This window comes from Neomonachus schauinslandi, chromosome 3 (genome assembly GCF_002201575.2).
Source record: "Neomonachus schauinslandi chromosome 3, ASM220157v2, whole genome shotgun sequence".
Taxonomy (NCBI): domain Eukaryota; kingdom Metazoa; phylum Chordata; class Mammalia; order Carnivora; family Phocidae; genus Neomonachus; species Neomonachus schauinslandi.
The window spans coordinates 124,265,661-124,290,346 of NC_058405.1; the positions used below are offsets into that span (position 1 = coordinate 124,265,661).

The 24,686-nt window shown below is 35.6% G+C and overlaps 1 protein-coding gene and 1 pseudogene across 3 annotated transcripts in view; one reads left to right on the top strand and one right to left on the bottom strand.

The window, feature by feature from the left end:
• SLC4A10 (solute carrier family 4 member 10) overlaps positions 1-24,686 on the top strand; it is a 299,454-nt gene that overhangs the window by 227,969 nt on the left and 46,799 nt on the right. For all 3 annotated transcript variants that reach the window (XM_044913311.1, XM_044913312.1, XM_044913313.1), the window contains one exon: positions 373-618. In XM_044913311.1, coding sequence (XP_044769246.1) covers positions 373-618 — 246 coding nt within the window. The remainder of the gene's footprint in view (positions 1-372; positions 619-24,686) is intronic.
• LOC110591988 lies at positions 19,508-20,198 on the bottom strand (annotated as a pseudogene).

Below are 24,686 nucleotides of genomic sequence, written 5' to 3' on the forward strand. Positions count from 1 at the left end.
GCCCCTTTCTATTTCTCCACTGTATTTATACTTCTCCCAACATCACATTCGGAGTCTGCTGGGAGAGGTAGAAGTGGCTGATTAGATTCAGTTTGCCATTTTTGTCTCTCCATGGAAATAAAGGAAAAATAAAAGATTTGTGTAATATGTTAAGTAAAATTTCTAAAAAATGATACTCTGCTTTAAACACTGAGAAACCCCTTTCAGTTTTGTCCCCTTAAGATGTTCCCTTTAGACGGTCTTGAATTTAGATATTCATGGGATGTGAAGCTTGTTTACTTTCACTTCCTGAATTAGACTTATTTCCATCTATTTAAAATGGTGGCAAGCTGTTAAATGACCTTATTCCCACTGTTCTTTTCCTCCTTCTAGAGAATATGGGCTGTCATACCTATCTTTAAGAGCTAGTATTGGACTTTGGACCGCAACTCTGTGTATCATACTCGTGGCCACCGATGCAAGTTCCCTCGTCTGCTATATCACCCGGTTTACTGAAGAAGCTTTTGCTTCTCTTATTTGCATCATTTTCATTTATGAGGCCCTGGAGAAGTTGTTTGAACTCAGTGAAGCATATCCAATCAACATGCATAATGATTTGGAACTGCTGACACAATACTCGTAAGTAATATTTCTCCTGTTGGCTGTGGGTTTTTCTCTTTACAAAATTGCTATTGTTTTAAGAAATATGAGAAACACCCTGCATATAAAGTGACTTAAATTGATTCATGATCTAAATCCCTGAACAGACTCTCAGAGTTGAACAGGATTTTAAAAGTCCTTTCATTAGCTACTTATCTGACATTTGATTTCTCATTATACAAACACAAACAAAACTCACTGAATTTAAATGTAATTTTGCTTTCAGTACTTACAACTTTTATGATGGAGGTACTCAGGCTTTGCCTGTTGAAGGTGATATTACCGTTTAGGATTAAAGATGGGACTATACCTACTGCACTTTCTAGTTTTAGTACGCCAGCCGTTTGAAATTTCTCTAATGCTGTGTTTGCAGAGTGTATGTGGACATTACGTTGCGCCTTTCTTTGATTTAATTTTAGGATTTTTTTGTTGCATTTATATATAAACATTTTTGTACAACAAATATTTGAAGCAATATGTTCTTTACAAGGCAGTTAACTACCAACGTTCTTCTTATAAACTGCTTAGATATAGCTTCAAATCCTTTGAAGGTTTATTTATTACCTTTATTTACTAGTGGAAGACATTGGAACTGTTGAAATTAGGCCAAAATACTATATTGTTAGAATTTTGTTAAGAATGATGTAATAATACAGTGTTGAAAATAGCATGATTTTTAGTACCTCAAATTTTTCCTGGTCATCAGAGATATCTTTAACAGTATACCTCTGTTTCAGACAAGAAAAACCAGAGTGGAAATATAAAATAACTTTCCCAAAAGGCAAATAGTTAGGGTGTTGTGGACAGGACTCGGAAGTGGATGAAGGAGGTGTCAAGGACACTCAGGAAGCAGGCAAATCAGAAGAATGATCAGCTTGATCAGAATGAGGGATAGCCCTTTCATTTCTCTTTAGAGAGCAGTGTCACCTAATTTGGATATCCTTGCTAAGATATATATTTATCTGCTTGGATTTTTCAAACTTATTACATGCCAAGCACTATGCTAGAGGTATAAATAATATTCTGTCCTGAGTGAGCTTCCAGTTTAGTAGGGAATGTAGACAAACAGACAACACAATGAAGTAAGTGCTGTGTTAAGAGATTGATACAGAATGCAATGGTACCACACCAGAAGAACACCCTACCCAGATTTTGAGTTCATAGAGGACTTCCTGGAGGAAGTGACATAGAAGACCAAAATAGCAGTAGGAGTTAGGAAGGTGCTGAGGAATAGGGTAGGAGAGAGGTCCAGATGGAAGGAAAGGCACAGGTCTGGATGTAAGAAATGCATTAAAACTTTGTAATATTTGTCAAAAGTCATAGAGATAGTGGTAAAACAAGAAATTAGATTCAGGTTTTAGGATTTTGATGCAATTTTTAGTTCACTGGTGAATACAAATAAAGTCTCCAAGAGAAACAACATAGAACAAGTAAATCAGGTAAAAGCAGAACTATTCTGTTTGAAGTGGTGGGAGGCACCACCTGTCCACCCTTCCAGTTGTTCCTGAACCCTCAGTGGCCACTTCTAAGGTACTTCCGACTGAGGAATACCATTTAATATCTCTCCGGGTTTAAAAAGGAAAAAGATCAGAGAAGCAAAGACTGTGCCCTGGATAATGGTCATAGTTTGAAGGTAGAAGAAAAAATAAGAGAGAAGGATCAGAAAAACAAAAATAAAAACCTGGATAATGTCAGGTTGTCAAAGACAAGGGATGAGGCTGTGCCAAGAGACTGTTAGAGGACAGTGGTAGAGATCAAACCGAACGAGGGAGAGAGATCATGATTAACTTAAGAAACAGCATCGGGTAGGGAGGGGAGGTAGAACTACAAGCTAGTTTGCAAAAGATGAAGAAGGGAGTAGGCGGTAACGACGTGGAGAAAGTATGCACAGACCATTTTGGTGTCAAAGGAACTGAAAAACAGTGTCTGCTGGAGAGGGCAGTGAGATACCGCGAATGGTCATTTGTGACAGAAAAGAGGTATCTGTGTTTGGAAATGAGGACATAGAGGCAGAGGAAAGAGAGAGATTTGAGATGATGGTGAGAGAGTAGATAAATGTGGGATTGCAACCTCCCCAAAAGTGGTGAGATCAAGACAAATTGTGGGGTTCAGTAAGACAAATGCTCAGAGGATAATTGGAGAGCAAAAATAGCTTTGTTTGTCCATGATTCCTGCTTTTCAGGGCAATCAGGAGGAGAGTTGCATGGGTCTTGACTCTCTCAGTGTTTCCATCTCCACTTTTCTAAGAACAGATCCCCACAAGTTTAAGTTCAAGTTATGCTTTATCACAGTGTACGCATCCAAAAACTAATCATTTGAAGGCTGAGCAGGAATGTGTGCTAATCACTGTGTTCCATTGCCCAAGTGCTCTTCTCAACCACAATTAGGAAAGACTGGTTCATCCTGCTGGGTGCTGAGGTTTTAGTATCATTTGGTGCTGAAATGGGTGTAAGAGAAACAGGGAGGTTGACAGTCTCCCTGGGAAATGTGCTGATCAGATATCTGTACTGTACCATCCTCACTTTAATTTTCACGCTGTGATTCCCAGGCTCCCAATACCACTCACATTGTGCTCATGAATCTGATCAGTAGTGCTATTACCTGGTCTTCGGATCAGCAAAGCTAATATTTTGCTATGCATATAACACAAAAATTGATCAATGTACGTTTAGTCATGTGCATTTAAAAAAGTAAGTAAAATATTGCTAATGAAAATGTCTAATGCATTGTATAACCTCATACATGTGCTTGAAAGCATTTTCTGTTTCATGGATTCCATATAACACTTTTGGTGGTTTTCTTGTTCTTGCCACTGTGACCCTTTCACACTAATCAGTTTGTAAGTGCCATTATACTCATGCTCACCTAAAATTTTCTGCTGATGTTGCTGGCCTCATGCTTTCACAGTTTTTATGAGAAAAATTCTTAGAAAATGTCATAGCTAGGATGCAATATATCTGAGATTGCAATCTTTGCAAAATTAATATGCCCATGCTTTCACATATCTTGTTTAGGTGTAAGATATTGAAAAAGGCATCATATTTAGGATCTGTGTTTCAGATATTCTTTATACTTGGGCCTCCTATATTCAGATTTTCTTAAATTCATAGTTTTACCAACCAAATAACAAAATGTCTTTGATTTTTTTTAAAAAGACTTTCCTAGTTTCTCTGGCATCCTAACCTTATAATGTGGTAATGTGTAGACCTTATATTTGAAGCAATAAGCTTTCTTTTCATTGTGCCAAGTGCAAGTGTCAAGATAATCAATTTAGTTTCAAGAATATATACATTACACCAGATGATCAAGCTGAATATGTCAAGTTAGCAATAAGTAATGAGTTTGTGGGAATAACTTTTTCTAGGTTGCTTTGATTTTAAGAAATGGCAAAAATAGAATAAAACATTCTGCTTATATAAGATGGAAAGTTCCTTCAATATATAGTAATAATCTAAAGCTCTCAAAGATGGCTAGCTAAAGAAAAATTGGGGTGGTATTAATTCTTTGCAGTTGGTTGGGTCAAAGCAAAGAGCAGGGTCTATTACTCTAGTTTCCAATATGCTAGCAGACTAGAGTTGAATAATATCCAACAATTACCATGTCATTAGGAGGAGTGATTTTACTACTGGGTTACTGAAAGATTTTTTGTTTGTTTAGTTTTGTTTTTTTACCCCGATCTCTTTGTTGTTTATTCCAATTCCCAGCCTTCCACATAACCCAGGACTATTCTGGATAAATGTTATTTATTGACTGACCTTATACTCATAGAAGAATATTATTTTTCTTATCTCCTCAACTAGATTTGAGCCTCCTTGAAGGTAGAAAACATGCAATAATTTTATCCCTCCAACCCCAGCATAATACCATAACTATAGTAAGTGATACATGTTGATTAACTGAAAATGTTATAAAATAATTGACATCACCTGGCCAATCTTGTCTGGCAAGTAAAGACAACTGTGCTCTTTGACAGTAACTTTAACCTGACTCTTAAAGATTTCAACCACAAGTTTTGAATAAACTTGAGATGTTATGAAAATCTTAATGTGGGATAAAGATGTACAAATCCAGATCCATAAAACTAGTTCTGACTGAAGATTTAGACAGGGTGCCAATATGGTGGATAAGTCATCTGGAAGAACGAGAGGCAGGATTGCAACCTCTAGCAGAGATTGAAAAGTTTCTCAGAGATGTATGGAGAAAGAAGATGAAAGGGAAATTCTCATAGCTCATTGACCTTATAGTATTCTCTAGTCAAAAAATAAAGAATAAAACTCAGCTTTAGAGAAACCCCTGTGTTTCAGCTTTTTTAAATCAGATTTTCACTACATATACACTTGACAAACTTACCCAGATTTCTTGCAACATTAGTTTATAATTATACTTTTATGGTTATGTATTTATTTGTATAATGTATGTGTAACTTCACCAAGTTAATCTCTGCAATGCTAGGTCCATGACTGTTAGGCACACTTTTGAACTTGCTGTCCTAGCAAAGTGCTTTGCATGTATCATAAAATGAGCATGTTCATATTTTTACATTTCTGGAAATGCCCCTTACAACTGATATACACATTTAACATAGAGTTTTTTCTCCTTTAAAAAGCTGATAGATTATCTGACATCTTAGAATCAAATAAATATAATTATAGGCACTCAACAAATGACTATTCAATAAAGAAACTTCTGGCAACCCATCTCATTCTTTATTTTTAATCCAAACACTTGCTATCTTTGTTTTCCCTTCTCACTTTGAACTAAATTCTTATCATTAAGATAAAGTCTTATCTTCACCAGCAAGAGCATCCAATATAAGTTTATCATTCACCTGTTTTATCCTCATTGTTTTTCTAATGGATTATGAGCCTTTTGTGTACTAGATTAATGTCTCTTCATCTTTCTGCCTCCAGAGGCCAAGAGGGTTGGTAGAGATGAATAAACCTTTCTTAACTGTCTTGCAACAATGTTACTTCCCAGATGCACCTTTAGCTACTATTTTCCTTCTCTGTAACTGTAGATTTGCAGACATTAAATAGAATTATCTTTCATTCTTTCTTGTCAAATAGCTTTAAAGGATAGAAATTTACATGAGCATCCAACATTAGACGGAGAGTGATAACCAAAACTGTTGGTTTCTTAAGATACATCGAATGGCCTCAGTCATGAGGCTGTTTATCAAATACACAGCATTTCGCTTAGTTGAGATGTGATGAACATTGTCAGAGAGTTTACAATCTTTGAAGTATTGACCTCATTTCACTTCCTGAATTGACCTAGATTTAAGGATACAATCTGAAATATTTAAAATGGAATATAATGATGTTTCAATTTATATTAAAATATCTCAGCCCAGATACTGCAGTAATGTGTATGTGTAGGTTAACCCACAGCCATAGGTAGCTGGTATTTTAATCAGGAGTCTAAACTCCAGAGTGGTCAGGTAACATTAAAGCAGAGAGCCTAAACTCCAGAAAAGTTTACCACAAACCTATCTACTAGCCACATCTCAATCAACACTAAGGCTTTGCTGAATCTCAGAAATGGATTTTCATTGGTGAAAGTACTGGTTTGTTAATCAGTGTAATGAACTGCACTGGTATAATTAAAGGTAATCATTTTGAACTAAATGAAAATGAAAACACAGCTTATAAAAATTTGTGAGATGCAATAATAGCAGTGCTTAGATAGAAATTTATAGCACTGAATGCATGGATTAGAAAAGAAGAAATATCTCAAATCCATGATCTAAGCTTCAACCTTAGGAAACTAGAAAAAGAAAAGCAAATTAATTTTAAAACTTAGCAAAAAGGAATCAATAATAAAAATCAAAGCAGAAATCAATGAAATTAAAAATGGGAAATCAATGGAAAAAATTAAAGGACCAAAGTCTGGTTCTTCAAAAAGATCGATAAAATTGATAAGCCTCTAACCAGGCTAACAAAGAAAAAAGGAGAGCATACACAAATTGCTAATATCAGAAATGAGAAAGAGGACATCACTAAAGATCCTAAGTGCACTAAAAAGAAAATAAAGTGATACTATGAACCCACAAATTTGATAACCTAGATAAAATGGACTAATTCCTTGAAAGAGACAGTCTGCCAAAACTCACACAGGAAATAGATAATCTGAATAGGCCTATATCTATTAAAGAAATTGAACTGATAATTGATAACCTTCCAAAAAAAAAAGCACCAGGCTCAGATGAATTCACTGTTGAATTCTGCCAAACACTTACAGAAAAATTTATACCAATTGTCTACAACCTCTTTCAGAGGATAGAAGCAGAGAGGATAGTCCCTAACTCATTTTATAAGGCTAACATTAGGCTAATACAAAAACCAAAGAAAGATATAAGAAAAGGAAACTACAGACCAATATCTGTCATAACCAAATATGCAAAAATCCTCAATAAAACATTAGTAACTCAACTTCAACAATGTGTAAAATAATTTTACACCACAATCAAGTGGGATTTATTTAAGTATGCAAGGCTGGTTCAACATTCAAAAATCAATTAATACAAGGCATTCCATCAACAGACTAAAGTTGATAAATTCCATGATCATATCAATAAAAGCAGTAAAAGCATTTGACAAAATCCAACACCCATTCATGATAAAACTTTTGGTAAACTAGGAATAGAGGGGAACTTCCTTAACATGATGAAGAATACAGAAAAACCTACAGCTAACATCATACTTAATGGTGAAAAACTAGAAGTTTTCCCACTGAGATCAGGAACAAGTCAAGGATGTCCCCTCTCACCACTCCTTTTCAATATCATACTGGAAGTTTGAGCAAATGTAATAAGACAAGAAAAGCAAATAAAAGGTATACAGATTGAAAAGGAAAAATAAAACTGTCTTTGTTTATAAATGACATGATTGTTAAGTAGAAAATCTGGAAGAATCAACAAAACATTCCTGGAAATAATAAGTAATTATACCAAGGCTTCAGGATACAAGGTTGATATACAAAAGTTAATCACTTTTCTATATACCAGCAATGAACAAGTGGAATTTGAAATTAAAAACACAATACCATTTACATTAGCACACCAAAAAAAAAATACTTAAGTATAACTCTAACACAATATGTTCAAGATCTCTCTGAGGAAAATGCCAAAACTCTAATGAAACAAATAAAAAAAACCTAAATAAATGGAGAGATAGTACATGATCATTGACAGGAGGACTCAATATTGTCAAGATGTCAGTCCTTCCCAATTTGATCTATAGATGCAACACAATCCCAAGTAAAATCCTAGAAAGCTGTTTTATGAATATCAACAAACTGATTCTAGAGTTTGTATAGAGAGGAAAAAGACCCAGAATAGCCAACACAATAATGAAGGAGAGCTAAGTTGGAGGACTGGAACTACCCGACTTCAACACTTACTATAAAACTACTGTAATCCAGACAGTGAGGTATTGACAAAAGAATGGACAAATAGATCAATGAAACAGAATAGAGAGCCCAGAAATATACCCCCACAGATATAGTCAACTAATCTTTGACAAAGAAGCAAAAGCAATACAAGAGAGCAAAGATAGTCTTCTCAACAAATGGTGCTGGAACAACTGGACCATCCACATGCAAAAAAAATGAATCTAGACACAGACTTTATGCCCTTCATAAAAATTACCTGAAAATGGATCATATTCCTAAATGTAAAATGCAAAACTATAACAACCCTAGAAAATAACATAGGAGAAACTCTAGATGACCTTGGGTTTAGTTAGGACTTTTTAGATCCAACATCAAAGCTATGAGTCATGAAAGAAAAAAACTAAAGTTGGATCTCATTAAAATTAAAATTTTCTGCTCTGTGAAAGATAATGTTAAAAGACAAGCCACAGACTGAGAGAATACATTTGCACAAGACATAGCTAATAAAGAACAGTTATCTAAAACATCCAAAGAACATCTAAAACTCAACATTAATAAAACAGGATTTTTAGGGCAGTAAAACTACTCTGTATGATACTATAATGGTGGATATATGTCGTTATAAATGTGTCCAGTCCCATAGAATGTCCAATACCAAGAGTGAATCCTAATGTGAACAATGGACTTTGAATGATAATGATGTGTTAATGTGGTTAATGGGTTACAACAAATGTTCCACTCTGGTAGAGAATGTTGATAATGGGGGAAGTGATATATGCGTCCAGGCAGGGGATATATGGAAAATCTCTGTACCTTCTGCTTAATATCCCTGTGACCCTAAAACTACTCTAAAAAATAAAGTCTATTTAAAAAATTAAAGATAATTAAGATATATTATATTGGAATCTAGCAAGTGAATCATGAGCCTCAACTCCTAGAGATGGCACTTGCAGCTTAATTCCTGATTCAGTGTCCATCCATTTTTGGTACCTGATTATAGGCTAAAACAGGACGAGAATCCTGCTTATGGAATATTTCACCTACTGGCACATTGCCATGAATTCTTCATGAGATGAGTATAATGCCAGCGTTGGCACTTTGTATATGATTTGATAATTTTACTCGAGGTATCTGCCATTCCTATTGGGAAATTTTGAGGAAATTATTCTTGTTCATGTGAAATGTTGCTACATTATTTATTCATTCATCTCCCTTTGCTGGATATTTTAAGTGTCACTGCTACATACTTTATAGTATTAGTCATGCTGAATAAATGCTTAGAGACATTGCTAATAACTCGTTTTGGAGGAAGAAACACTTCCCTTTAACTATTGAAATTAATATGTAAATTGCTCTGAATGCTATTCCTGCCAGATATTTTATAAAACCAACCAAATTCAGTTAGCTTAGCATATTTTTTTGTATATGAAATTCTTGATAATATAAGGTGTTCAGCTCACACACTTTACATTTATTTTTTAACCAACAGGAAAGTATCACTCAACTCTGGAAACGAAGATGTTTACTTCATAAAAATATTCTGTGGTTATAGTTCTCAGTTTTTATATACCACCCAAAAAACGATTTTTATAAACAATCTCTTCCCAAGACTGTCTAAATATTTCATGGAGGGTAATGAAATATGTCATGTAAGTGAACTCTCATTGCTGGTCTCTGTGAAGTTGCGTCCAGGCCAGTTCTGCTACTTCTACTCACTCCACTGTGTTGCTCATCTCTTCATTACATATGTACCTGGTGTCTTCTTGGTCTATTAGAACTCGCTCTAAAGAGAATTAGTAGGATCTAATTTTATTTCTTCCATTTAAAAAAAATTTTGATATCTAAAAGAATGAAGCCCCCACAGTAGAATTTTTTTTTAATTATAAAATCAAGCTTTTAGAGGATAAAAGAGATGGTTCTACTCACTCTGAAATCATATCACTGGGTCTTATGGGCTGAATTGTCTTCCTTCAAAGTTTGTATGTAGAAGCCCTAACCCCCAGGAGCTCCAAATGCAGCTACATTTGAAGACAGGGCTTTTAAAGAGGTGATTTAGCTAAAGTGAGGTCATATAGGTGGGTCCTAATGAAATCTGACTGGTGTGCTTATAAGAAGAGAACATTTGGACACACAGAGACACTGAGAGGCACGTAGATAGTGAAAGGATCATGTGAAAACACAGTGAGAGGGCCGCCATCTGCAAGTCAAAGAGAGAGACCTCAGAGGAATTTCTATCTAAAATTTCAACTCTCTTCTCTCTCTCCTTCCTTTATCTAAAGTATTATATAATTTACTTATATTTTTAAAAGTAAGATTTATCAAGGCATCATTTTTACATACAATAAAATACACCCTTTTAAGTATATCCTTAAATGAATAACAGCATAATTGAAGCATTATAGAACATTTCCCAGAATGTTTTCTTATGCCCCTTCGAAGCCAATCTCTCACCCCAACCCACAACCCTTGACAATTACTAATATGATTTCTGTCTCTGAAGTTTTGCCTTTTCTAGAATTTCACATAAATAGAATTATAGAGCATGGAAACTTTTGTGTCTGCTTTTTTTTTTTTCACTTATTATAATGCTGTTGAGATTTACTCATACTGTTGTATGCATCAGTTTATTACTGCTTGTTATTGGGTAGTATTCCACTGTGTAAATGTACCACAAGTTGTCTATCCAATCACAAGTTGATTGTCTTTTGGGTTGTTTCTGCTTTGGGGCTATATTGCTTTACCTGCAGGTCTTTATTTTAATTTTCTCTTGGGTAAATACCTAGAAACAGGATTGCTGGGTTAAAAAGTGTATATTTTAACTTTATAAGAAACTGCCAATGTGGTTGTACCATTTTGTATCCTTACCAGCAATGTATAAGAGTTCCCATTGATCTGCATCCTCACCAGCATGTAGTTTTGTGCTTATGTATAGTGGTACCTTTACTAATCAATCTAATTTGTTGTCTGTTCCCCTTCTACGGTGAACAGTTCATGAAGGGAGGGAATTTAATCTGTTTTGATCACTGCTTTTCCAGTGTCTGAATCAGTTCCTGGCACAAAATAGATATTCAGTGAATATTTGTTGCATAAATGAATGAATATTACCTCTATTTAGGGCTAAAAAAAAAAAAAATACCTGAAACAAGCAAAACACAAAAAACCCCAGAGGCTCAGAGGGTTTATGACTTACCCAAGTGGAAGAAATGGGGCTAAAACCCAAGATATCTGGAGCCCCTGGGTGGCTCAGGCGGTTAAGCATCTGCCTTTAGCTCAGATCATGATCCCAGGGTTCCGGGGTAGAGCCGAGCCTCATGTTGGGCTCCCTGCTCAGTAGGGAGTCTGTTTCTCCCTCTCCCTCTGCCCCTCCGCTCCCCCACCCTCACTCGTGCTCTCTCTCTCTCAAATACGTAAATAAATAAACAAACAAATAAATAAATAAATAAAATCTTTATAAAATAAAAATAAAACCCAAGACATCTAACATCTAGTTGAACACTTTTGACACTGTACTACATTATAAGCCACTGGTCTGGCAAGGTAATTTTTATGATTGGCATTTAGAATATAGAAGAGTTTGGATAGATTTTTATTGTATTTAGGTCTTTTATATTATCTTCAAGCAGTTTTTAATTTCTAATAGGAAATGAAAAATATAAAAATAGAGGGATAAAAACACAAATATTTGAATAATAGTAGAGGTAAAATGGACTCTTATTTTAGAGTTTGTTAGAACATAAAAGTACTTATTTTGATTAGCCATAAATAGGCATTTGACAAGGAGAGAGAAAAATCTTGGCTAGAGATGAGTTTTGCTGCATCACATTGAAGCCCTACATCACCTTGTTATTTTTAAGAAGCTTGGTAATAACTTGGCTTAAAAGATTGGGATAGGAATCTGCACCAATACCCTTTTTTGTGGCCTTAGGTAAGTCCCTGAGAGCAGCCTTCTAGAGACAATGTCTTAAGTCTCAAAAATGCATAGGAAGTATATTTGAAATACATAGGAAATAAGAGATCTGGAAGCATACGTACCAAACCTATAATATTTGGGGGGAGCACAGAAGATAGGATTGTGAGGAAAAAAAGGCTTGTTTTCTCTGTATATTTCAAAGTGTTCAATTGGCATTGTGTGCATGTATTATTTTATAATTTCTTTCTAAGAATAAGTCTTATGATGGGAAATTCATCCTATGGCAAGTCATAAAAGATGAGCTAATTAGGGCCAGGTGGTGCTCATCAAATAAGTTCCCTATAACCAAATTTAATTCCCATTTCAAGAAAATAGCAACCTACAAAATTCAAGGGTAGAATAGAGCAGAATGTTTAAGGTATAATAAGTAGATTTGCCATTTTGTTCATACATTTTCTTATTCACTCACTCATTGGCTCATTCCATCAGTATCCATTGGTCTTCTCTGTATTGTGTCAGCATTGACAGTATGAAAATGAGTATGATATGGTGTCCACTCTCAAGGAGCTCAGTGATTATCAAGAAGAGCCTAAAGATGCACTTTGTACATTGTGCTGCACATTGAGTATTTGTTGAATCTAACAAATGAGGAGGGAGCTAGACGCAATGCCTACTCAAATAATTGCAGCATAGTGTAGTAAGTATTTATACTAGATATATGCATAGTGGCCTGGAGGAAGAAGTAAGAAACTACCCTGGGGAGTTGGGAAATATTCATAGAAGAAATAAACCCTAAGTTGTCATGCTATCTCTGTTGTACCTGTCACTTGAGTTTATTATATACGGCATATCTATGTTTTACTCTCTCTTTATTGTATCTATATGTTCAGCATGAGCAGGTCATAATTAGAGTTGAGGCTGCTGAGATAGAGAGAATGGACTCCTGGAACCAACTGGCAAGGATCCTTAAAAATTGTAGTAAGTTTTATCTGGTAAAAAATTGGGGCATTAACAAAGCTCTGGGAAGAATTATGTGACAATAGATTAGAAGGTGATCATAGGAAGTGGAGCAAGGATCAATAACCTAGGTATGAAATGTTTAAGTCTTTACTATTGACTCAGACAATGATAATGGGAAGAAAGTGAATAAACCAGGGGGAAAAAAAGGAAGAAAATCCAAAATTGACAAGGCTTTATTCATTCATTCAACAAAAAATTATGGAGTACTTTCTAATTTATATGAACTATAACAAATTTTGCATACACGACTTTATTTAAACCTCATACAACCTGTGGAACAAGTATTACTCCTGCTTTACAGATGATCAATATGAGGCTCCAACAAGTTAACTAATTTGTTCAATATCATATAGCCAACGAATGATAAATGAGAGTCAAACTCAAATCCATCTGGTTTTAAAGCCCATGAACTTTCTCCTACAACATATTAAAATAAAAATAATAGTAAAGGATTATTATTATTATTACAACTCCTTAAAGACAAAGACGGTCATTTATTTCTATGTATTTCCCCAAAGCAGTTAGCAAAGTATTCTGCACAAAATAATTTTAAACCATTATATATCAGTGAATGAATAAACAACATTGTCTGCTCTGTGCTAGACATTTGGTGTAAAAGTGACAAAATAGTGGGGTCTCTGCTCTTATATAGCATATTATCTAGTGAAAAAATTAGACATTAAACATTACTCAAAGAAGTGATTAATTATAGTTGACATAAGTGCTAACATATAAAGGTGCAGAATGTCATGAGAGTGAGAAATACTTCCAAAGTTATGTATTTGGAAGCCAAGGAGAGGATATGGCTATTTAAATGAAAATGAAATTCAGATGAGAACAAGTTTAAGAACTTAATGGAGAATTTATGTTTTCAGTATTAGCTAGCTGTCATAGTGTTTTATAGAGTTATTTTGCATATTTTTGAAAAGTTCTTTTCTTCATGATAATAGCTATAAGTTTAGATAATTTCCTAGAGAGGTAAGTATAAATACTTAGACAATCTCTTCTAAGAATAAATTCCAAAATGTGGAAATAAATATATTCATAAAAGACTTACCACTGTGTTATTTAAATAGTCATCTTGGTAGAAACAAATTAAATGCTTAATAATAAAGAAAGAGTAAGTAAACCATGTTGCATCCATTAACAATTATAGTTATGAAGAATAACATAGCCACATAGAAAATGCTTTCATTACGGTCCTATATAGAAAAGATTAAAGGGGCACCTGGTTGTTTCGGTAGTTAAGTGTCTGACTTTTGATTTCGGCTCAGGTCATGACCTCAGGGTGGTGAAATCAAGCCCTGTGTCGGGCTCCGTGCTTGGCATGGAACGTGCTTGGAATTCTCTCTCTCCCTCTCCCCTCCCCACCTTAAAAAAGGAAAGTAAAGAAAAGATTAAAGACATTGTATGCTTACATATATGTTGAAAATATATGTAAGAACTACTAACAGAAATATGCCAAAAATATTACAGTAACTGGTGGAAATACTATGAGAGATTTCTTTTTAATTTTTTATTCTGTAAATATTCTGTAGTATGATTTTATTATTTTGGTAACTCAAAATACTTTTGGAAAGAATAGGCATAAAAATGTGTTTGACTTCTTCAGATAGATCATAGTTCTCTGATTTTATGCCTTATATCAAAACTTAACTTGCTATACAGCACTCTGGGGGCTAATTTAGTCAATAAAGAGACTTCAAAAAAATGAATCACAAACCATTATTGTTCAGTACACACAGGAAGGTACTAATAATAACTATAAAGACAAAAGGAGAGCATCTGCAACCCAGAAACTAAAATTAGTAATAATGTTGAAGGGAGTTCTACCAAATTATGTCTTCCAGAAGACAGCCACAGGCTCTTCTCATGTAAGGGAGACTGATCACCTCCATTAGCCTTGAAACAAAAACAAAGACTTCTGGATGAGGGCATTTAATTATAATGTTTATCTAATCACTCTGTAGCCATTTATATAAATAAGATGGCATAGAGCACATGCTTTTCTTTGGGCAAAGTAAGTAGAGGATGTGTTTGGTGAAGTGTATTTCAAGCCAAACAATCCAACACCACAAGTCAAAATTATTGGCATTTTATACTGGTGTTTTTAAAAATGTAAAAAAATGCAGGTACTGCCCATTTTTTTGCCTTTGGATTGTTGAACTTCCCAGTCTGTGAGCTGGTAGTAGTGACAATTGTGTAACAATAACAACAGTGATGATACCTAATACCTGATTAGCATTTCCTCATGCCAGACCCTGTTCTAGGTGCTTTTATCTATATTAACTCATTTTACCCTCATAATACCCTCATGTGGTTGATTGCTCTCATTATCCCCACTTTAAGAAAAGTGTAATATGGAGAGGTTAAGTAACTTGTCCAAGGTTGCTCAACAAAGTGCTTGGATTTGAATGATACAGGAATTCTGGCTGGAGAGTCCGAAGTCCAGTGTCCTAGTCATCAGGCTATCTTATGCACTTAAAGAAGTTTTTTTCATTAATACTTCCATCTTATGGCCAGAGTTACTAAAGATTATTTTGGACAAAATTAACAACCGAGCTTATTCCAAACTCATATTCCATCTCTTCACATTGCTGTCTCTAGTTTTCTTTTCATTCTTCTTCTCCTTTGGTAGTTTTGGATTAGAGTTATTTGGACTAAGTTCATCAGTATAAGTGAAGAACAGAAAAGTGGGGTTTTTCTCATTTTATCTTGATTTATTTACTTAGAATATCTGCTTTTGACATTTAAGAACATAAAATCTAAATATCCAAAGCCTTCTTTGAGCTACCAAGGGTTGGTACAGATACTTCTTAAAATTTCCTGTACAAGCATAGAACCTCTGAGAACTAACTGCTGAGATGTCAAGTAGCGGAGGCACAGACTCAGGAAAGAACAATGATTTGACTGGTGATAGGTGATATCTGCGATGTATAAATAAGTCTTTTACTTTGATAAATATATTTTTCCTTTTTGGAACTGATTTGTGGGTGAGCAATATTATGAACTAGAGGTAGGTCTGACAAGGAGGTGTAAGTGACTAACATCCACTTAGAGACCTGACTCTCCAAAAAAAAGTCTCTCCTATGAGCTTGATATTTTTATACCAAATTGCTTAGGACCTTCAGAACAAATTTGAGTACTTTCTAAGTATGTAGTCATTTCACTGTTGAAATGTAAATATCCTCCCAGGAATGGAGTAACACATTATGCCATTGTCCTCACTAACACAATACAAACACTTTGGAAAACAGAGACCTTGACCCTGAGGGAGTGGTGCACACAGCAAGCCAAGTGAATGGAGATGTGATACCAGTCCATGGCCAGGTTTAGATGAGGCCATGAGAAATAGGAATCTGGACAGTTGGGCCGAAAGAGGTGGTGGTAGGACATGTGGAGCTGCCAGGACATGAGGGCAGGGCTGCAGGGTGTTTTGGTGGGGCCGGGGGGAGGGGGAGATATCTTACAGGAGGAGTGTCTGAAAAGGGGAACCTGAGATGATCATACAGTGTAATTAGATTACTTAATTTGTTCTGGAGTCATCTCACTCCTCTAGCTGTGCTGATAGAAATGCCATAAGTTACCGCTGGAGGAAACATATTATAGCAAAAAGAGCAGAGGTTTTAGGGTCAAGCAGACCTGGATTCAAATCTAATCAGTATGGCCTTGAATAAGTTACTACTCAGTTTCCTCCATCTATAGAATGTAGAAATCAAACTATGAAACTACGAAACAAAGTGCCTGCTGTCACGCAATGGTAGCTGTATGTATATAATATCTGTATGCATAATATACAGTAGCTACAGAAAGCATACACATGTATGTATATACACACACTTTTATACAGAGATGCATTCATTCACCTGTTGTAGTGTTACCTTTCTCCCTTGTTACCTTACTTCTGCAAGAAACTTACCATGTTTTCTTTAGTTTACATTTTAGCTTCCTTTTGTCATATATAAATTTACTTTCACCGGATTTTCAGAATATTCAGATCATTTCCTATTAAACTAGGGTGTTGGGCCCTTTTTGTTCTCATGAGGTAAATTAACAAGATGACCAACTTAGAGAATTCTAATTGTTAGCTACCTAAAAAGTAGAATGTTGGCCACATGATGTAACAGATTCAGACAATGTATTACTAATTTACTCTAACAAGAAAGAGACTATTGCTCCTAATGAATACTAACCATTTTCTTTTCAGCAGCACTACTGTGCAATAGTCATTTATGTTATTATTTGAAATTTGTGATAAGGCTCGGTAAGGATTTGAGGCAGTTCTTCCGTATGTTCAGATGAAACCTGAATCGCAGCATATATATTACCTAGGTAAATATAATTAATCTGTGTAGCAGTTTAAATATTTTTTTATGATTCTAAGAAGGAGACTTTAGGGAACATACGCCAGTCTAAAGCTAGGCATATGTTGTTCCCAAGGCCCTAAGTTAGGGATCTCTGATCAATGGATTAGATACCATCTATCAGGAGGACCTTGAAGTCTTATTTGGCAGATATCCAAACAGCTCTCCAGTCCATTTGCTTCCTCACTCCGACATGCTTAGTTAGCTGAGAATCCCAGTGGGGCGGGGCGGGGCGCAAAGGGAGGCGGCATGTTTGTGCCTCCCTTCACTGCCTTCAGTTTACTTTATTTTCAGAACCATCCCTAGGGATCTAAAAGATTTCAGAAATATGAAAAATATCTCTTCCTTACAAGTTTAGAGGCCCTAGACCTGACCATTTAAAGATTTACTTTTACATTTTTTAAAAAAATTCTAACAATTTATACAGAGAGAAAGACTGCAGATACCTGTCCTTTTTACAAAATTTCTTACCATACTTACATAACAAGAATTTTTAGAAGAATAAAATTATTGGTACATATTTGTTTTTCTAAATATAATTTTGAGCGTAGTTATAAATATTTCAGTTTGTGGATTAATGCTGTACCTTGTCATCGCCTAACCTGCGTGGCCTTTCTTGGAATAATAGATATCCTTGAGGCCAATATCCATAGTTCCAGAATATTCTCAGCCATCTGGCTTTGCTACAGAATAAAGTCAGACTGGAAATAAGACAGTGGTAAATAAAAGAAGCTTCCTTTGCCTACCCCACCTCCCAAGGGCTCCATTTATAAAAGGAGTACAGACCAGAAATCCTGTGCCCTATTAGATCCTTTTCTTGATACCAGCCTGCAGCTGAGCTTTAGTTTCTCATTTTTATTTTTTATTTTTTTTAAAGATTTTATTTATTTATTTAATTGACAGAGAGAGAGAGAGACAGCGAGAGAGGGAACACAAGCAGGGGGAGTGGGAGAGGGAGAAGCAGGCTTCCTGTTGAGCAGGAAGCCCCATGCGGGGCTCGATCCCAGAACCCTGGGATCACAACATGAGCCAAAGGCAGACGCTTAAGACTGAGCCGCCCAGGGGGCCCTAGTTTCTCATTTTTAAATGAGGACAAAGATACCTGTCCTACTAGTCATAGGAATGATTTGTAGGTTTAATATTGTATCAAAGTACTTTAAAACCCACATGGCAAGCTTATATAATGATAGCTACTTCGTATTGAGTACTAAATTCTAGGAATAGTACTGGAAGCTTTACATATTATATGGTACCTCTTCTAAGCCTCAACACAACCCCGCACAATTGTTATAATTCCATTTGATGTATAATGAGTTAATAGAAACTCACAGAGGTTGTGTGATTTTCTGAGGTGAAAATAGGTTGAAAGGGATGAGTCAAGATTCAGCTCAATATTTCCAAATGGAGGCTTTAATTTTCTTTCTACTCAGAACTCAGGCAACAACATTATTTAATGTCCTTAAGAATGGTTAGGTGGCATTAAGAAAAGGGGAAGAAAAAATACTGAAAAATCTGTCCCTTCAGCAAAGCTGACAAATCACCCTGATAAAATCAATGCTTATTTTTTAGAGTAGACCACATGAAAACTCCTGGGCTTTATACATTTTTATGTATTAAATATTGTGTAAAAAGGGAAAAATAGACGTTAGATGCAAGAAGACTATGGTATACTACCCAGCCAGATCCAAGCTTGGATTTGTCCTGTGTTCCATTCTACTCAGATTGTCAATCATATACACAAATCACAAGTAACACGAAATAGGAAGAACATAAGGACTTCCTTCGCTTTTGGAAAACAGATGGGAAACAACAGAAAATTCTTTTCAGAAATGCAGAAAATTATTACTTCTTAATAGCTAATATGGCTTTTTTAGGCAGTAGGAGAGATACCTTGTATTTCTGTTTATAATCTTAATATAGCTCTATTTTTATTCTTTATAAAAATCAAGTCTCCCAGTAAAAACAGTTATATTTTAACCACACTAATCTTTAAAGTCCATCACTAAAAATGTAGGTATACACACTAATTTCTAACTCCCTAGAGCATTTTGCACCATCGGTCTTAGACATTGGAATAAAGGGTTGCTCAGGAGAGCAGCACTGCCTCACACAATATGATTTGGTGGCCACCATTCTTGTTTTCCAGTAAGAGGAAAATTTCATGAGCAGAAACATTAGCTCCTTAAGATCGTGCTGATGAAAAGAATGTTTCTGAGGCACTTCTGAGCCAATATCTTGACAGGTCGATCACAGACCTGGGGTGTTCACTCCTCATGATAGCACTGCCAGATACTGACACGTTAACACCCATGTCTGCAGTCATGGATCGTGTCGTACCCACTTCAGCACTGACCTCTATGTCTAAAGATGGACACTGAGTCTTCCCCCTGATGAACCATGGACATCGTATCTCCCATAAATTTCTGCCCTCCAAATTCAGGTTGCACTGGCATAAATGAGATTGTATCTATCTGATTAGCACATGGTGCTAAATATTCCACTGTGGTTCCCAGTTTGATGGCAAGTCTGACCTTCATCTCATTTTCCCAAGTGTCTTTAATCAAAGTCCCAGGGTTCTTAGTATCCTCAAGATGAAAGGTAGATTGATTGGCTCCTACTGCAACCATTGGCTTTGTCCCAGTGTTCCATTCTGGACACCATCCCCTTCATGCTGAAGAAAGGATCCTGGCCTAGCGGCTTTTAGAAACTCTATCACAGGGTGACCAGAGGTGATGTGAACAACAACAACAAAAACCTGTTACGTCCAGGTGCAGATAATTAGCCTGGAGGTTAATATCTGGAGGCACTCACTACCCAAATTTGGCCAGGTTGCTGTTGAGGATGGATGGGCCAGTTTTACGGGTGGACACCATGGTACCGGTTCCCAAAAACCAAGTTATTCCATGAGTCCTCTGTCAAGATGAAGGCATCATCACAATTTGCCCTTTTTTTCCCCAATGTGTTGGTACTTTAATTGTTAAGCAGTGACTAATTCTTCTTTTAAAAGAATGATTAATTTTCCCGGTGTAAATCAAAGTAAAGCCATGAGTTACAGCTTTGAAGAACTTATTTCAGAATCAGTTATGTCTTAAGTTGACTTGCCTATTATTCAAATGAGTCAGAACCAGCAATTTGCTTTGTTTTTCTTAGGTGCTGTATGATAACAGAAGAGCTGGCTTGTTTAGTGATTTCACTAAAATACGCAAATGAATAACCTCAATTCTCCATTGATGTGCCCTTTGTTAGTAATTTAAATGGGATCAAAGGGCTAGTAAATGTTTTGTTCCCAACTTCCTTTTAAATAAAATTTTTCTTTTTTTTTTTTTTTTTAAAGATTTTATTTATTTATTTGAGACAGAGAGAATGAGAGAGAGCACATGAGAGTGGGGAGGGTCAGAGGGAGAAGCAGACTCCCCGCCGAGCAGGGAGCCCGATGCGGGACTCGATCCAGGGACTCCAGGATCATGACCTGAGCCGAAGGCAGTTGCTTAACCAACTGAGCCACCCAGGCGCCCAAAATAAAATTCTTTCAAATAAAATTCTATATATGTGTGTGTGTATACACACACACACACATTTTCCCTTTTAATGTACGCATCTACTATAATGCTAATTCTCGCTTATGTTACTCTTACAAGAAATTTGACCTATTTTCCCTGTTTTTCATTATAGTTTTCCTTTTATCATTAATAAATTTACTTTTAACAAGCGTTCAGAGTATGAAAATGTTTTCCCATCAAACTCCTATGCTGTTGGGCTTTTTTTTCTGATGCAGAGTAACAGAATGTTCAACTTGGGGGATTTCCCATCATGGGAACACACTCCCCCTTACGACTAAACTGATTTATAGACAGAGAGAGTTTGGCAGGTTCATTTCTGTATGAGCAGAACAGTAGCAAGACATTTCAAGGCCTATAATCCTTGCTTTTTCACAATTGCTTTTTCATCTAATCCTGGCACAACTGTGAAATTGGAACCAGAGACTCTGAACAAGATATTGTAGACACAGTTGGGTATTTTGAAGGCTACCATAGGTATAATCTCTAAACCTTCGTTTGGAGGATCCAAGATCAGTGTGAATACTTTAGGTTCTACTTTTTTCGTCTCCAATTTTTTATTTAAATTCCAGTTAATTGGGGCGCCTGGGTGGCTCAGTCTTTGGGCGTCTGCCTTTGGCTCGGGTCAAGATCCTGGGGTCCTGGGATTGAGCCCTTCGTTGGGCTCCCTGCTCAGCAGGAAGCCTGCTTCTCCCTCCCCCACTCCCCCTGCTTGTGTTCCCTCTCTCACTATCTCTCTCTCTGTCAAATAAATAAATAAATAAATCTTAAAGAAAAATTTAAAAAATTCCAGTTAATTAACATACAGTGTAGTATTACTTTCAGGTGTAGAATTTAGTGATTCATTACTTACATACAACACCCAGCGCTCATCACGACAAGTGCCCTCCTTAATACCCATTACTCATTTAACCCATCCCCCCACCCACCTCCCCTTCAGCACTTTAGGTTCTACTTTAAAAAAATAAGAAATGATCTTATTTCAGACTATAGACATGCTACTGGCAGCTCTCCTGTTATTTTTTAGTCCCTAGACCAGTGTCTGAGTATCTTCATTAAGTATGAAAGGGTCATTCATGTTCAAATTTGTCTTTTTAGTCTTGCCATCCTGTTGAAGATCTTTTGACTGTGTAAGTGAGGGTTTATTTCTGGGCTTTCTATTTAGTTCTATTGGTCTATAATCTGTCTTTATGCCAGTACCATACTGTTTGATTATTCTAGCTTTGTAATATGTTTTGAAATCAGGAAGTGTAAATCTTCCAACTTTATTCTTTTCTCTCAAGATTGTTTTGACTATTCAGAATCCTTTGTGGATTCATATGAATTTTAGGATTATATTTTTCTATTTCTGTAGAAAATGCCATTGGGATTTTGATAGGGATTGCATTAAATTTGTAGGCCACTTCAGGTAATATGGACATTTGAACAACATTAAGTCTTCCAATCCATGAACACATGTGTAGCTTTTCATTCATGTCCTTAACTTCTTTCAGCAATGCTTTGTAGTTTTAAATGTGCAGGTCTTTCATGTCTTTAGTTACATTTATTTCTAAGTCTTTTATCCTCTTGATGCTCTTGTAAATACAATGGTTTTCTTAATTTTCTTTTTGGATTGTTCATTGCTAGTTTGTAGAAACAACTGAGTTTTGTATGTTGATTTTTTATCTTACAATATTGCTTAATTCATTTATTCTAAGTTTTTATGTGTAAAATCGTTAGAGTTGTCTACACATAAGATTATGTCAACTGCAAAGGTAAAAATAATTTTACTTTTTCTTTTCCAATTTGGATGACTTTTATTTCTTTTTCCTATCTATTTGTTCTAGCTAGGACTTCCAACTATGTTTAATTAAAATGGCAGGAGTGAGCATCCTTGTCTTGTTCTCAATCTTAGAGGAAAAGATTTTGGTTTTTTTCCTATTGATTAGGATTTTAGCTGTGAGCTTGTCATATATGGCTTTTATTATGTTGAGATAATTTCATTCTATTATTTGTTTGATGAGTGTTTTTATTATGAAAGGGTGTTGAGTTTGTCAGATGTTTTTTATGCATCTAATAAGATGATCATGTGATTTTTATCTTTTGTTCTATTAATGTGGTATATCACACTGATTGATATCTGTATGTTGAGTCACCCTTGCATTCCAGGGATAAATTTCACTTGGTCTTGATGTATGAACCTTTTAATGCACTGTTGATTTTGGTTTGCTAGTATTTTGGTGGGGATTTCTGCATAAATATACATCAGAGATATGAGCTTGCAGTTTTCTTTCCTTATAATATATTTTTCTGGCATTGGTATCAGGGTAATGCTGGCCTCATAAAATGAATTTGGAAGTGCTCCTTCCTCATCAGCTTTGTGAAAGAGTTTGAAAAGGATTGACATCAATTCTTCTCTAAATGTTTGGTAGAATTCAACAGTGAAGCCATCTAGTCATGGGCTTTTCCTTTTGGGGAGATTTTTTATTATGATTCATTTCTCTTTACTAGTTATGGGTCTGTTCAGAACTTCTATTTATTTATGTTTCAGTTTTGGTAGATTGCCTGTTTCTAGGAATTTGTCCATTTCTTCTAGGTTATCCAATTTGTTGGCATATAATTGCTCATAGTAATCTCTTAATAACTCTTAATTTCGGTGGAATCAGTTGTAATGCCTCCTCCTTCATTTCCAATTTTGAGTCTTCTGTTTTTTTTCTTAGTCTAGCTAAAAGTTTGTCAATTTTATTGATCTTTTCAAAACACAAACTCCATTTCATTGATCTTTTCTATTGTTTTTCTAGTCCCTTTCATTTATTTCTGCTCTGATTTTTACATTTCCTTTCTTCTGCCAACTTCAGGCTTAGTTTGTTTTTCTTTCTCTGGTTCCTTGTGGTTTAAAGTTAGGTTGTTGATTTGAGACTTTTCCTCATTTTGAGGCATTTATTGCTACAAACTTCCCTCTTAGTACTGCTTTTCTGCACCCCATAAATTTTATTATGTTGTGTTTTCATTTTCATTTGTCTAAAGATATTTTCTAATTTTTCTTTTAGTATGTTCTTTGATGCACTGGTTGTTCAAGGGTGTGTTGTTTCATTTCCGTGTATTTGTGAAATTTCCAGTTTTCCTTCTCTTACTGTTTTCTGGTTTGATTACATTGTGGTTGGAAAATATATTTAGTATGATTTAATTCTTTTTAAATTTGTTAGGACTAGTTTTGTGACTTAACATGTGATCTGTTTTGGAGAATGTCCTTTATGTGCTTGAGAAAACTGTATTCTGCTACTGTTGGCTGAAATGTTCTGTATATGCTGTTAAGTTCATTTGGTGTATAGTGTTGTTCAAGTCTTCTGTTTCCTTGTTTCTCTTCTGTCTGGATGAGATCCATTATTTAAAGTGAAACACTGAGAATTTAGGAAATAAAACAAATGAGCAAAGGGGAAAAAAACAGAGAGAGACAAACCAAGAAACAGACTCTTAACTGTAGAGAATACACTGATGGGTTATCAGAGGTGAGGTTGGTGGAGGGATGGGTGAAATAGGTGATGGGGATTAAAGAGTACACTTATCATGGTGAGCAATGAGTAATGTATAGAATTGTTGAACCACGGGCGCCTGGGTGGCTCAGTTGGTTAAGCGACTGCCTTCGGCTCAGGTCATGATCCTGGAGTCCCGGGATCGAGTCCCGCATCGGGCTCCCTGCTCGGCAGGGAGTCTGCTTCTCCCTCTGACCCTCCTCCCTCTCATGCTCTCTGTGTCTCATTCTCTCTCAAATAAATAAATAAATAAAATATTAAAAAAAAAAAAAAAAAAAAAAAAAAAAATTTT